Source organism: Neoarius graeffei, chromosome 26, assembly GCF_027579695.1.
Source record: "Neoarius graeffei isolate fNeoGra1 chromosome 26, fNeoGra1.pri, whole genome shotgun sequence".
Classification (NCBI taxonomy): Eukaryota; Metazoa; Chordata; class Actinopteri; order Siluriformes; family Ariidae; genus Neoarius; species Neoarius graeffei.
The window spans coordinates 41,333,330-41,347,017 of record NC_083594.1 but is presented as its reverse complement, the minus strand read 5'-3'; the positions used below and the strand labels follow the sequence as shown (position 1 = coordinate 41,347,017).

Sequence of the window (13,688 nt, the reverse complement as noted above, 5' to 3'; positions counted from 1 at the left end):
CCCCGGAGTAAAATACAGCAGGCTAAATAAACACAGCGTGTGTATTCTGTGTATTCTTAGATTTCCAGGACTGGACCAGATGGTCACTGCAGACCCGGGCCAGAATTCAACCCCTTGCTATAAACACATGTATAGTGCTGAACGTTAACAGTGCTGGCCTTCGGTACACACACACACACACACACACACACACACACACACACACACACACACACACACACACACAAGCTGACCTCCTGCCATAAACATGAACGTGTGCAGTGCTGAACGCTAATAATGCTAGCTATAAAACAGGGCCCCTCACTCTAATCGTCTCAATCTATTAGCCTGAGATGGATGACATCCCCCATCCCCCTGCCACCGCACCCCACCATCCTACCCCTGGAGCAAACCGCAGCCATGGACGCATGCTGCTGAGCCACATATGAAGCTTGTTAACTTAATCAGCTTGTAAAAAGATAAAAGACATGCGTGATTGTTGGTTGGGGAAGGCAGTCATTTGGATAATAGGTAAATATGCCACAAAATTTGCTGGTCTCCGAGGAGAATTTGTGCGTGTGTCCGGGAGCAGCCAGAGGAAATGAGGCTTTCGGTTAGCTCGATGTGTTTTCCTGCATCCTTTCTTTTCACTTAGCCTCATCCAGATAGCGTCCTACGTAACACCACACACTGAGTTCTCAGAGGAATGAATAAGAGCAAGGAGGCTTCTCGAGGTTTTACAGTAAACGCGAGCCTCTGAAATGAACCTGCGCTTGACTTCCATTCGCTCTCATTGCCCTTGGCACCTTTGATTATTTGTATTACTTAAGATTGCCATGCGTTGTCCTGAGTGGCCTCCACAATGTAGCGCACACAATGTAGCAGACCAACACACACACACACACACAGACGCCTGTTCTTAGGAAACCCGTCTGGTGGAAAGATGGAAAGGTCAAGACTAACAGATCTTATGACCAACAGTAAACTTTTGGCCTTGGCACTCCTCTAGTCATGCTCACCTCTCTTGCTGACATCATCGAGGAACAATAAAGTCGAGGCTCCTTCCACAACACACGGAATTCCCCCGCAATCCCTCCCTGATAAGAGGCCTTCCATTAAAAGCAGGCAGCCAACCGTGCACATTCTTCATGCTGGTCTTGCTTGGCCCCATTCAAAAGGATTTTGTCCTCTGGTCCACGGGTGGCAGCGACACCTGGCATCGCATTCCTTTTTTTTTTTTAACATTACCAAAAGCTTCATGCGTTTTCAACTTTCGACAATCCCAAACAATATTTGCTTCCACCATAAATTTCCAACAAAGCACTTTGTGGTTTCTTTCGTGAAAAGTTGTCTACACCTCATCCCTCACATTCAGGCCGTTCGCATTGTTCTAAGTTGGAGGCGGGGTACGAAAGCTGACCAGATCTCTCTAGGTCAGCCAAGAGAGAAAGATTTAATACCTTTTATAAGTGGACGAAAGTACAGTCTGTCATCCCAGGCCTTGACACCATGCCTGGCGCCCAACTGCACATATTAATCAGAAGCAGCAGCAGCAGCCATGTGATTAAAAAAAAAAACAACAACAACCAAAAAAAAACGCGTAAGTAAGACGTATTTAAGTGTTCTTATTGTCATAAGAAAGCAAAATACTACCATATGCTACTCTTTCATGGAAATTTCTGGAATTGCATGGGCTTCTCTTGGGTGCTTAGCTTGGTGGTCTCGGACTGGAAGTGCACACGTGTGTGTGTGTGTGTGTGTGTGTGTGTGTGTGTGTGTGTGTGTGTGAGGAGGGGTGGTGGTTGTGGACATTTGGGGAAAGTGCTGAAGTCTAGCCACAGAGGAAATGCCCCACCTGGCCCTTCATGCATGTGTATTCGGGAGAAAGTGAGAAACAAAAACACTTCACTGTAGGTAGACCATTCCGTCTCCACCCGGATCTGCTCCAACACTCTGGCTGTTCTTTCATTCGGTACAGCTGCCAGTTTTCTCTTGGCCCGTCTCGCTTTCTCACTCACTGCATGTTCTGTCCACGATTTGTAGCGCTCTGCGGCTCCTCCATGCCCCCGCAAGTTGCGCACCCCACCTCCCCCCTCCAGAGAACAACAGGCCGGAGCTGCAAGTGCGGCCGTCCATCATTCGCTTTGTTTTGGCGCGGACCGAGACAGGAATGCCGACGCACCAGACATAATATTTGGATTGCTATTAAGTCCCTGCCATATGTGATAGCGTAGCAGGCTGTGGGTTTTCAGGAACAGCTTGAGCCAGACATGCTATGGTGTGTGTGTGTGTGTGATGGAATTAACTCCCCCTTCCTCTTCTCCTCCTGCCTCTCCAACCACCTCCTCCATTAGCAAGAGAAAAGTGGAGAAAATATGAGAGGAAGAAAAACAACTCAGAATTCATCAGGCTTTCAGAAGGGGGCTGCAAAAATGAAGAAAGTGTCAAGCGAGTACACCGACAAGATTAATACCGACAGTGACTAGTTGGTCAGGACAGCTGTAATTAGTAATCGGGACAGCCGGGAGAATTGTGGAAATGGCGGAAAAGTAACAAAAAAATACGGTAGAAGTGGCCGTTCCGTTCAGCAGGCTGCCACTCCTCCTTTTTTTTTTGTTGTCGCCCTCCCAAGATGTGAACAAATCCCTGGTGTTTTACGGGTTTGCCACACTAACGTCAACACGCCGCCAGGTTTTGTAATGTACCAGCAAAGAGACGCTCCATGCCAACTGGCACGCGCTCAAGGCAGACAAGGGGAGGCGGTTATAAAAAGACGAGGTGTCACGATCACTCATGACACAAGCGCTCGGAGTGTCTCGCACACCTGTGGCTGCTACGTCTCTGTGGGACAGAAGCTAGCGCTCAGAAAAAAATCGCATCATATTTCACAGGTATTTAATCAACATGCTGTTGTTGTTCGAACTGTCGATGTTTTGAAAAGCTAGATTTCTCAAATAAAAATTTTCCACAGTGCTTCTCTGGACACGGTTCTGAGTCCAGGGAAATATTGCTTGGACATTGCGGAAGAGTTCGATTCTTCGTTTGCAACCACGTGGCCAAAACATTGACCGCCGCCATGTTGGAGGATATACAATATACGGTACAGATATATAAAGACACAGTGGTAAGAGTACAGACTGGAAGTAAGAGGAGTTACATTTAGAAGCTCGGAGTCGTTTCTCAAATCTAACAATCATTTTGACTGCTTCAGAAGACGGGGTTCTAACACACAACTATATAACATATTTAGTTCAGCATGCGAGGAGGCTGCAGGATTTGAGGTAGCGGATTGACATGAATCTTGTTCGATTGACTCTGTGATCATTTGGGAAGATTCTTCACTAATTCCGCGTTCCTTTCCGCGCTCTGTAAGCCGAGCATTTCGAGCTGCCGCTTTAGTACCACCTTCGATTTTGTTGTGGCCCATATTTTGGGTTGGAGCCCAGTCTGGATCTGTAAAATTGTAGAGCTCAGCTGGTTTCCCTAATGGAAAGGAAAAGCAAAATAAAAGCAGCAGCATCGAAAATGATATACAGCTCTTTCTAAAATGAAATAATCGTAGAAGCCTTTGATTGTCGGACCACACGCTCTATGATCACGGCTTTTTCACGTTCGACAGCAGCGAGTTTCTGCACGACCAGGCTATTAAACAATCCAGTATTTTCTTATATATTGCGGTCTTTCTTTAATAACTGGTTCGTAGCACTTACCATGGACAAAACGTTCACTGCAGACTCGTGTGGTTTTTGCTTTCTTATCGCTTGGATCAGCCCGGTTTATGTTGGACGTCAAATTGACGTCTACGCTCCGTGGACAACTCTCTTGTTTTTTCTCCCTGATTATTTACAATTGCTGGAATTCCGAAGAACTTATAAATCCCCTCGTCTCGAATAGAGCTGCGCCCGCATCCAGTTACACCACAGAGTCGGTATGGCGAAGAAACAAAAGGAATTCTCGGGCGTAACGACCTTTTTATATCTTCTATAGTAAATGTACGCCGCCTGAGTTTGTGTATATCCTCCAACATGGCCGACTTCCAGTTCAAAGCCTCATGCGTAATTAGCTACGACGTCACTTGCAAACGAAGAACTGCAAGTATGGACTTGGCAGGTTCTATTGAAAGTATCGGTTTTTTTGAAGCACGCTTTTATAATCTTTACATATTTAACCTTGCTTTCTTCAAAGCCCAGTTTTGATGGCGATATCTGATGCATGTTGAAATAATGTGAGATCATTTTCATGCTGAACAAAACTTTCCGTCTTTGTATCCGTCCAGCCATGTGTCCCACGGACCTGCAGCAGCTGTGGAAGGACGTGGCGGGCATGCAGAACGCAGACGAGCCCATCAAGCACGAGGGCCTCGACCTGAGCACCAACAGCTCCAACACTACCTCATACACGGCCTCCAAAGTCTCACCTCAGATCCCCCATCATCCTTTGCCAAATGGACAGAACTCCATGCACACTCCAAAGAGAGACAGGTGAGTTCAAGACTTGTGAACAACGAGTGCTAGACTATAGTGTGATGTTTCATCTCCATGGTATTGGAACTTTGGTTCTGTTTAACCGGCATCATTAGTGCATTAGTTAACACGTTAGTGCGCCGTAAATAATATTCGCGGAGTAGTTTATTCAGTTGAGTTATTTTTTAAATAATGAACCAAGGCTACGTTCACACTGCAGGCTGAAGTGACTCAAATCCGATCTTTTCGCCCATATGTGACCTGTATCCGATCTTTTATTGACAATATGAACGACACAGATCCGATTTTTTCAAATCCGACCCAGGCCGTTTGGATATGTGGTCCTAATTCCGATTCCTATCCGCTCTTTTCATATGCGACTTCAGTCTGAACCGCCAGGTCGCATTCATCCGACTTACACGTCATCAGCAAGCCACAAACGTCACTATTCTGCGCTGAAGTAGGCGGCGGGTCTCTCAAAAAAAGTTACAACAGCATGGCGCATAATCACGGGCGCAGATAGAGGGTGGGACGGGTGGGATTCGTCCCACCCAGATTTAAATTCACTTCGTTCGGTCCCCCCCACTTATAGGGAGGAAAAAACGTCTATGCTGTCTTTCTTTGCATAAGGCAAACCTCACGGAAAAATCAAAAGACTAATTACCATTCGGTTTATTGAGGTGCACGGCAGTGTATACATAGTTGCAACAACTCACATAAAACAAAACAAAGACTGATATTCGGTTGGTTGAGCTGCGCAGACTGCACAGGTTGCGAGCTCGAGTTTGGTTGCTATGGTTACCCACAACAAGTTTGACAGGCATATCGGGGTTGGGGTTGGTTTGCTGGCAGCTTTGTCCCCCCCAGTTTTTTGTCCCCCCCAGTTCAAAAAACGTATCTGCGCCCCTGCGCATGACATCAATGCGAGGGACGCTTCGGGCTGTGAAGGTTCTGAATCTTCTCAATGGAAGGACGCAGAGGTTGGGGAGCTGATTTCCACTTGGGGGGATACAGCTATTCAAGCTAGATTGGATGGGTCATACCGCAACCGGGCGGTTTTACTTCCGTAAACACTGGCCATGCTCACTGCGTGTGACATCGTCGTATCCTGCAATGCGCATGCGGAACACTTTTAGGTCGCTTTTCGTTCATACTGAGGATCACATACAAGTCGCATATATTTGTTAATGTGAACGACCTCCCAAAAAAATCGGATTTCACAAAAAAAAAAAATCGGAATTGAGCATTAAGCCTTGCAGTGTGAACATAGCGCAAATAACCAGTGTTCATACTCAGTGTTAAGTCTGTAATATGCATGGCACTAATTTAGAAGTGAGACTGAAACACAATTTCCAATATCTCCAACTCTAACCTGGAGTTATCAGCATTATGGATCATTATGGTAATTTTTTTTAGTCTATTAATATTTAAGCAAACATCAATTAGCACATGTTAAAACACTGATTAATACGTATGTACTTTAGTTTGCGACTTTGTTCGCTTCTAAATTACTTTGCTAGTGTGTGTGTGTGTGTGTGTGTGTGTGTGTGTAATATCAATTATGGTTTATTAATTAATTACGGTTCATCTGGTTACCTAATGCGGCAAATAATGTTTGTGCAATGAAACTTAATGTAAAGCTAATTCATTAGACGCATAATTAACAGTTATTCCATGAAATCGAGTCGTACATGAGCTGATAGCGACTATACGCCACGTACGACAAGATCGAGACTGTTTTATTCTATCCACATTCACTGGATTTTGAGAAACTGACCTTTTTTGCAAATTCGATCAATAAAAACTTTATACAAAATCATTTCCGCTTAGGACGTACCGTAAACCAACCGACGAAATGACAGTAGCAGTTTGTGAAAATTGCGCTAATAATAATTCTTGAAAAATAAAAAAAAAGATACGTTCTGACCATCAAATAGTTTTGGGTTTTGTTTTCGAGTAGAGTTCTTACTTCGTCCTCGGTTGGTTCAGCAACGCGTGCCGCCATTTTGTTTTTCTCTATTCACGGTATATGAGCTGACAGCCTTGTAGTAGATTAGCCAATCAGAGCGGGCGATTGCTCATATCCAGTGACTGGGGATAGAATAATAGAAGATACCCTGATAGTAATTGGATCAAAAATAAACAGCAAACGAAAGATTGATCATTTTTGAAAGTATATGTGTCCCTGAGAGTTCAGCATCCGAGCATAACTGCAAAATAATAACAGCTTAGCCTGCTAGCTCACATCCAGCTCTCCGGCTAGCATCCGGTTCTCTTGCCAGCATTAATTTCCGTAGTTAGGAACCAGTTTGATGAGAAAAACAGGGCAAAAGTAAAGAATATTACAAATAGTGTGAAAACTTTTCAACACTATACATACAGTAATGACCGAAATGGTTCGGGATAAAAACTAGTCAGTTAGCCACTTAGCATAACTTCTGGTTCCTTGCCTTTCTCTCTCTTTCTCTCTGATGCAGAATATACCTCTTAAAGCGAGACGGCCTTTCGATTTCATAAAATCGGTGAAATTTAGTTCCCACTGAAATTCGGTCATTGTGATATATGTTTATTTCTGTAATATCTCACAAAATATATCAGGCCATTCCGTGGCTGGGAAGTTATTTAATTTGAAGGGATTAAAGCAAATAATGTGCATGAAATCGCTCGCTTCGCGCAGTCAAGCAGACAGAGGAAGTCCGTGTGTGCGTGTGTGTGTGCACATGCGCAGGTTTACCTTTGACCCTGCACTGACAGTTCCATCATCCTGTCGCTAAACGAACAGCTGATCACGCCGAGGTGCTCGCCGAGCGCCGATATTTATCCGTTTGGTCGTGCATTTCCTTTCCTTCGCATATAACGTCACGTCTTTTCTTCTCGCTTTCTTTCTTTCTTTCCGTTACTGTCGTCGGTCTTTCACGTTTCATTCGTGTCCTCTATTTTTCTCTCCTGTTTCAAATTTGTATCCCACAATGCCTTGCGCGAACAGGGAAAGCCCACCACGTCATGCATGACGTAGTATCTTGTATTGCGTCATGGTGAAGCAGGAAAAAATAGCAGAGAATTTCGGGCCACGTGGTTTGGTGAAAAAAAAAAAAAGAATAAAATTGGAAGACTGTGATTCGAATTCGGTGGCTTTCGGTCGGCTAAACAAAAATAACTGGGCGTCGGGGGGAAATTCTTTTTATGACCTACACTTGAAAAATCTGAAAGGCGGTCTAGCCTTAAAGTGCCATTCCACCACTGGATGTATTTTTTTGGCCTAAAATACAATATATTTTATGACAACATGACTAGACAGAGAAATCTTTTAGCTTCAAAATGATATATCAAACATAATTTTTTGACAACGACAAGTATATTAATTTTGCGACCAAAGTCACCTACCCTTTTAATTTCCGCACGGTAGTGAAACGTGATGTCATCGGCAGGTTCCCCTTCTTGTGTACCACGTGTCGGTCTATTTTTAGACCAGGAAACCCCCAAAGTGAGAGAGTCATTTCTCCTCGTATATGGGGGCCAAAAAAATTGCGAAAAATTTTGAGTTAATCTTTCAGTTAGATAGATTTATTGGTATTAGCTAGATTTATTGGTATTATTTTTATCGCGTTCTATCCGCCATTGCTGATAATGTGTGCCACGTCACGTGGTACACAAGAAGGGTAACCTGCCGATGACATCACGCGCGGAAATTAAAAGGGTAGGTGACTTTGGTCGCAAAATTAATATACTTGTCGTTGTCCAAAAATTATGTTTGATATATCATTTTGAAGCTAAAAGATTTCTCTATCTAGTGATACCGTTTATATATGTTGTCAAAATGTATTGTATTTTATGCCAAAGAATACATCCAATGGTGGAATGGCACGTTAAGGTATCAAATAGATATTATGAACTAGTATTTTTCTATCGAATGGACTGGTGTTTCATTGAGTCGTCCTTTCTGCCCTGTCCGCTGTGCTTTTAAAGCTGTGACCCTGACCAAGACAAAGTGTCTCCTGAACGTGAGCGAATATTATAAAATGCACCGTATCAGAAACGCTGGTAGTTATTCTGTCATAAATATTTAATCTCCGCTTTTGCTTTTGACCCTGAATGTAAGTCTGTGTGGTGAGAAGCTTGCAACACTGAGATATTAACCAAATGGAAGTTTGAACACACACACACACACACAAAAAAAAAAAAAATTGATGAGGGGGTAATAAAAGCACATCTGGAGTGTGATATGAATAGCACAGTTGAAGCACGTCCTGTGAGTACGTGGCACGCTGTCGAAAGGTCTGTATCTTATAAGTGCATGTTTTGTTTGCTCACACTAATATTTCATAGCCGGCACTGTCACGGTCGTATTTGATGTGCTGGTGTAAAGTGCCCTGGGTTAACTTCACATTTGATGCTCGTGCAAGTTTTTCTACATGTGGCGTGACTGGAGCGTCCATCACACGTCGGTGATAGTTTAGCCGTGCGTGTGCGCTGTGGTGTAAATTCAAAGTTTAATTTGGATGTGATTTAAGGTGTGCTTGTAAGAAGTAAGAGAGGAAGACAGGTTTAGAAAGTGTGTGTGTGTGTGTGTGTGTGTGTGTGGCCACTCTTTGAGGTTCTGATCAATTCCTTCCACTTTTAAGAGCAAGACTCTTTGAGTGGATCTCGTCCTTCACCAAGGGGGAGTCCAGTGACGAGCATCTCACCCCTTACCCCAAAGGCACTCCTCTACAGAGTACCCAGTGAGTACACGCGCACACACACACACACACACACGCACACACGCACACCTGCCGTACTCAGTGAGTAGGGATGAGTTGGTGTGTATTTATCTTTTTTTATGGGTGTTCTAACCCCTTCCGTCCCTGTCTCATATATATATATATATATACACACACACACACACACACACACACACACACTCTCTCTGAGCAGAAGAAAAACAGTGCGGCAGGGCTAATGCATGGCGCATGTGGACCGTGTGGTTGCCAGTAGTTTGTAATGTCTGGAGTCAGAGCAGCTTCTGAATTGAGTGGCCTCTCCATTGCCAGCACATCTGACAGAAGAGAAGAAGCATGTGTGTGTGCGTGCGTGCGTGCGTGTGTGTATGCGCGACGTGTGCATGCTCTCCACATCAGGAGAACCTCATCTGCAAGCAAGCTGCTTTGCGTTAAACGGCATTCTGATGTGGATTCGGGACGAGTTGCCCAGACCCGAAAGCACCGCAAGCTTCCCCTCCTCTTCATGCTTAGCAGAAATCAGGCGCATGACGGAGGATCTTGCGGTCCAGGCTTCTGCACTACATGCTAGCCCATGGCTGCTATCCAGGCCTGAAATGAAAGATGGATGGACGTGGCTGGAAAGATGAGAAGAGAGAAAGAGGGCGCGAGAGAAAGAGAGAGAGAGAGAGAGCACTAATCTGCTGCGGGTCTTTACAGAAGCCAGACCAGAAGACCCGATCCGCCCACAACAAACACAATGGCAGCGTCTCAAACTAAACAAGCACTCAGAGGGCGTCCTACCCCCCTCCGCTTTCACCAGAGAGCTCTGTTAGTGCTTCAAAAGCCATCTGAAGCCGGGTATACGCTACGTGATGGACAAAATTTGAGCTGTTTTGTTTTTTTTTTTGAAAGCTGAGAGCCTCTTGCGCTTCAAGCACAGTGCCAGCTTCCTGACCGAAAATAATCTACAGTCGTTTTAGTGAAGTTTACCATCATGTTTAAAACGCATCACGTTCACCTTTAACAGGTGCGCCTAAATAATCATCATAATAATAATAGTCAACAGCCCTATTCATACTACACCTGCAGTAATCTGTATTATGTCAAGAACGGCTCAGATAACGAGAAACGGCATCCGTCATTGAAAAAGTGTCTTTTAATTAACAAAGAAAAAGCTATGCGTGAGTAGGCGTGGCCAAACTTTTGACTGATACTGTATATAACGCGCTGATTCAACTCGAAAAATGATTCTGTTGATAAATTGCAACAGGAGACGCCAACTGGAAGACCGTAGGCCGGATATAGACCAATTATAAGACACATTTCATACATACACAATACTGTGGAGAAGTCTCAGGCACACAATATATATATACACTCTATTGCCAAAAGTATTTGCTCACCCATCCAAATTATCGGAATCAGGTGTTCCAATCACTTCCATGGCCACAGGTGTATAAAATCAAGCACCTAGGCATGCAGACTGTTTTTACAGTTTGGAGCTGGCCCATTCCTCTTCCAACATGACTGTGCACAAAGCAAGGTCCATAAAGACGTGGATGAACTTGACTGGCCTGCACAGAGTCCTGACCTCAACCCGATAGAACACCTTTGGGATGAATTAGAGCGGAGACTGAGAGCCAGGCCTTCTCGTCCAACATCAGTGTGTGACCTCACAAATGCGCTTCTGGAAGAATGGTCAAAAATTCCCATAAACACACTCCTAAACCTTGTGGACAGCTTTCCCAGAAGAGTTGAAGCTGTTCTAGCTGCAAAGGGTGGACCGACGTCATATTGAACTCTATGGATTAGGAATGGGATGTCACTTAAGCTCATATGTGAGTCAAGGCAGGTGAGCAAATACTTTTGGCAATATAGTGTATATATATGTTATTTACCAGCTGGGAGGTCCGTATCGTGAAATACCGTGACCGAGGTCTTGAAAGTACTGAGCGAGACCCTCTGGGCCAAGGCCAGTATTCAAGGCCGAGGTCACGGTATTTCACCATACGGACCGACCTTAAGCTGGTAAATAATATATTTATTTTTTTCTTTACCAAATTCTAACAGAAAACGAGAGCGCCCGAAAGGGGAAACCGAGCCGAGCCACCATTTTGAATCCTCATTCACGGCTGTAATGCAAATGGCTTCCTCCTCGGTATACAAGTGCACTTCCATAGCAGGGAAAAACTACATTTTGCCGCCTATGTAGTCCCCTATTTATACAAAATTGAGTCATTCAGGATTCAACCATGTTTTTGCTCAGCGTTAGCAACAGTTAGAGGTTTTTAGCTTTCTCCTGAAATGTTTTCTTTTATTTCTTCTTCCTCAGGGTAGTAAAACTCGCTTTCACTGTGAAGACTGTCGTTATCACTATCCATGCTGTAAAATTAATGCTATTCTCCTGAAAAATGCGAAAATAAATGTTGACAAAAATTGCTACTGTTTGTTGTCGTTGTGAACGAGCGAGTCGCCAGAGGTCCGTAACTGGGGTCCGTAGCGTAGGATACAGACCCGCTTGCCAGCCAATCACAGCGCGGGATTTGATGGAAACTGGACCGTGAAAAAAAATATATATATATATATATATATATAATTTTTTTTCCACACAAACTTTGTTATAGATTTCTATTTTATGACTTCTACATTATCAAATCAAATCAAAGTCCTTCCCACACCATGTGGCGCATAGGGCGGTGCCGATCTCCATTTCCATAGCCCTCTCGTCTATTACATAGCTAGGGTTACAGTGGAGGGCTAGGCCTCTGGTAACCGCGAGAGTTTGACTCCCCACTCGCATCTGTATGGCAGCGTGCCTTGCCAGACGGCAGTAGGTACCATTTTTATAATGGTCTTTGGTATGACCCGACCGCGAGTAGAACTCGTGATCTCCCAATCGAGAGGCGGACACGCTAACCACTAGGCCAACTCATGGTAGCTACATTATCAAGTCAGTACAAAAACATTTTAGAGTTCCAAACGTTCGTTTTCCAGCACAAAATTATAATTATATAGAAAAAAATGTTTGTATCTGAGCAGCATATTACATAAGAGACCGGTTTTCAGATTAAAAAAGAAAACATAATGAAGGCTACTGGGTTTTGGTGCAAAATTAAGAAGCGAGTGTGACATTCAGAGTGTCGAGAAGAACTCAAGATGCTCAGTAAAACCTACATCTCGTTTCCTTATAAAACTGCACTCATTGGACCTGAGACTATATATATATATATATATATATATATATATATATATATATATATATATATATATAATTTTTTTTTAAAGCAAAGGGTTGTCTCACACCAAATATTGACTTTGTTTTATTTATTATGGATTACTGATTACTGTTTATAGTAATTTTTTAAAGTTGAAACATTTCATTTCATTATTTTTTAAGCCATTTTTGTTTTTAAATATATTAGTGCTGTCAAGCGATTAAAATATTGAATCGCGATTAATGTCGCGACTGTCATAGTTAACTCGCGATTAATCGTAATTTAATCGCACATTTTTGTCACATGAAAAACCATTGTAATTCTCTTATCAGCATAAAAAAGTGAATGGGCTTGCTTTGTACCAATGTTTTGTTTTGTTTTTTTATGGCAGAGCATAACACGTCTCGTCACAGCCACTGACATCCATAACTTCCATATTAGATGAGAAAACCAAGGGATGAAAAATAAAGTGCATACCACTGTGAAAATAAAAAAATGTTTTATTTTACTCTTCATTAGTTTCTTTTGAAGAGAAGTATTTGCCATAAAAGAAGAAAAAAAACAGATAACAAAAATAAAAACATTCATCATACGTTCAAAAACGTTCATCATAGTGTGGCACTGTATTATCTCATGCTCACTGCTTATAACTCTACACCTCCCCGGTGGAGATGAGCTGGGAAACTGAAGACTGAAGGAACAGTATTGAAAAGTATTTTTCCAGTCTCGCCTGTGAAAGGTAATCCCATGTGATCTCGTTTGGACGGTAAACCTGTTGGTACAGTTAAACGCAGCACATGAATGAGGCATCTTTATTCTCCACTTTGCCCCATCCAATATGGCGGCGAGGATGTTTATATGTCTATGCCTTTCTCCATCACTCACACTTACTCTTATTGAAGCAGCGCACGACAAGCCTGAACAGGAACTACGGGTGACTCGCAGGGCCAAATTAGAATTTGCGTTAACGGCACTATTTTTTTTAATCGCGATAAATTGAGATCGCGTTAACACGTTATTATCGCGTTAACTTTGACAGCACTAATATATATATATATATATATATATTAGTGCTGTCAAAAATGTCGCATTATTATCGCGTTAACTTGACTCAATTTTAACGGCGATAATTTTTTTATCGCGAGATTAACGCTCTGTGACATGATGTAGGTTTTTCAAAAGCTTTTGAAACTGCCAGGAACTTGGAACAGAGACTTTGCTTAGAAAAACGATAGCAGCTAGACTGTAATGCCATGACCCGCACAGCCAGAGTCCTCTGCCCTCCCCCCAAAGAACCAGCGCGGGCAGGGCGCGCTAGCCCCGCGCCTCGG

The 13,688-nt window shown here is 43.3% G+C and overlaps 1 protein-coding gene across 7 annotated transcripts in view; it reads left to right on the top strand.

The window, feature by feature from the left end:
• foxp4 (forkhead box P4) overlaps positions 1-13,688 on the top strand; it is a 276,065-nt gene that overhangs the window by 189,451 nt on the left and 72,926 nt on the right. For all 7 annotated transcript variants that reach the window (XM_060910313.1, XM_060910312.1, XM_060910309.1 and 4 more), the window contains 2 exons: positions 4,256-4,460; positions 9,065-9,163. In XM_060910313.1, coding sequence (XP_060766296.1) covers positions 4,256-4,460; positions 9,065-9,163 — 304 coding nt within the window. The remainder of the gene's footprint in view (positions 1-4,255; positions 4,461-9,064; positions 9,164-13,688) is intronic.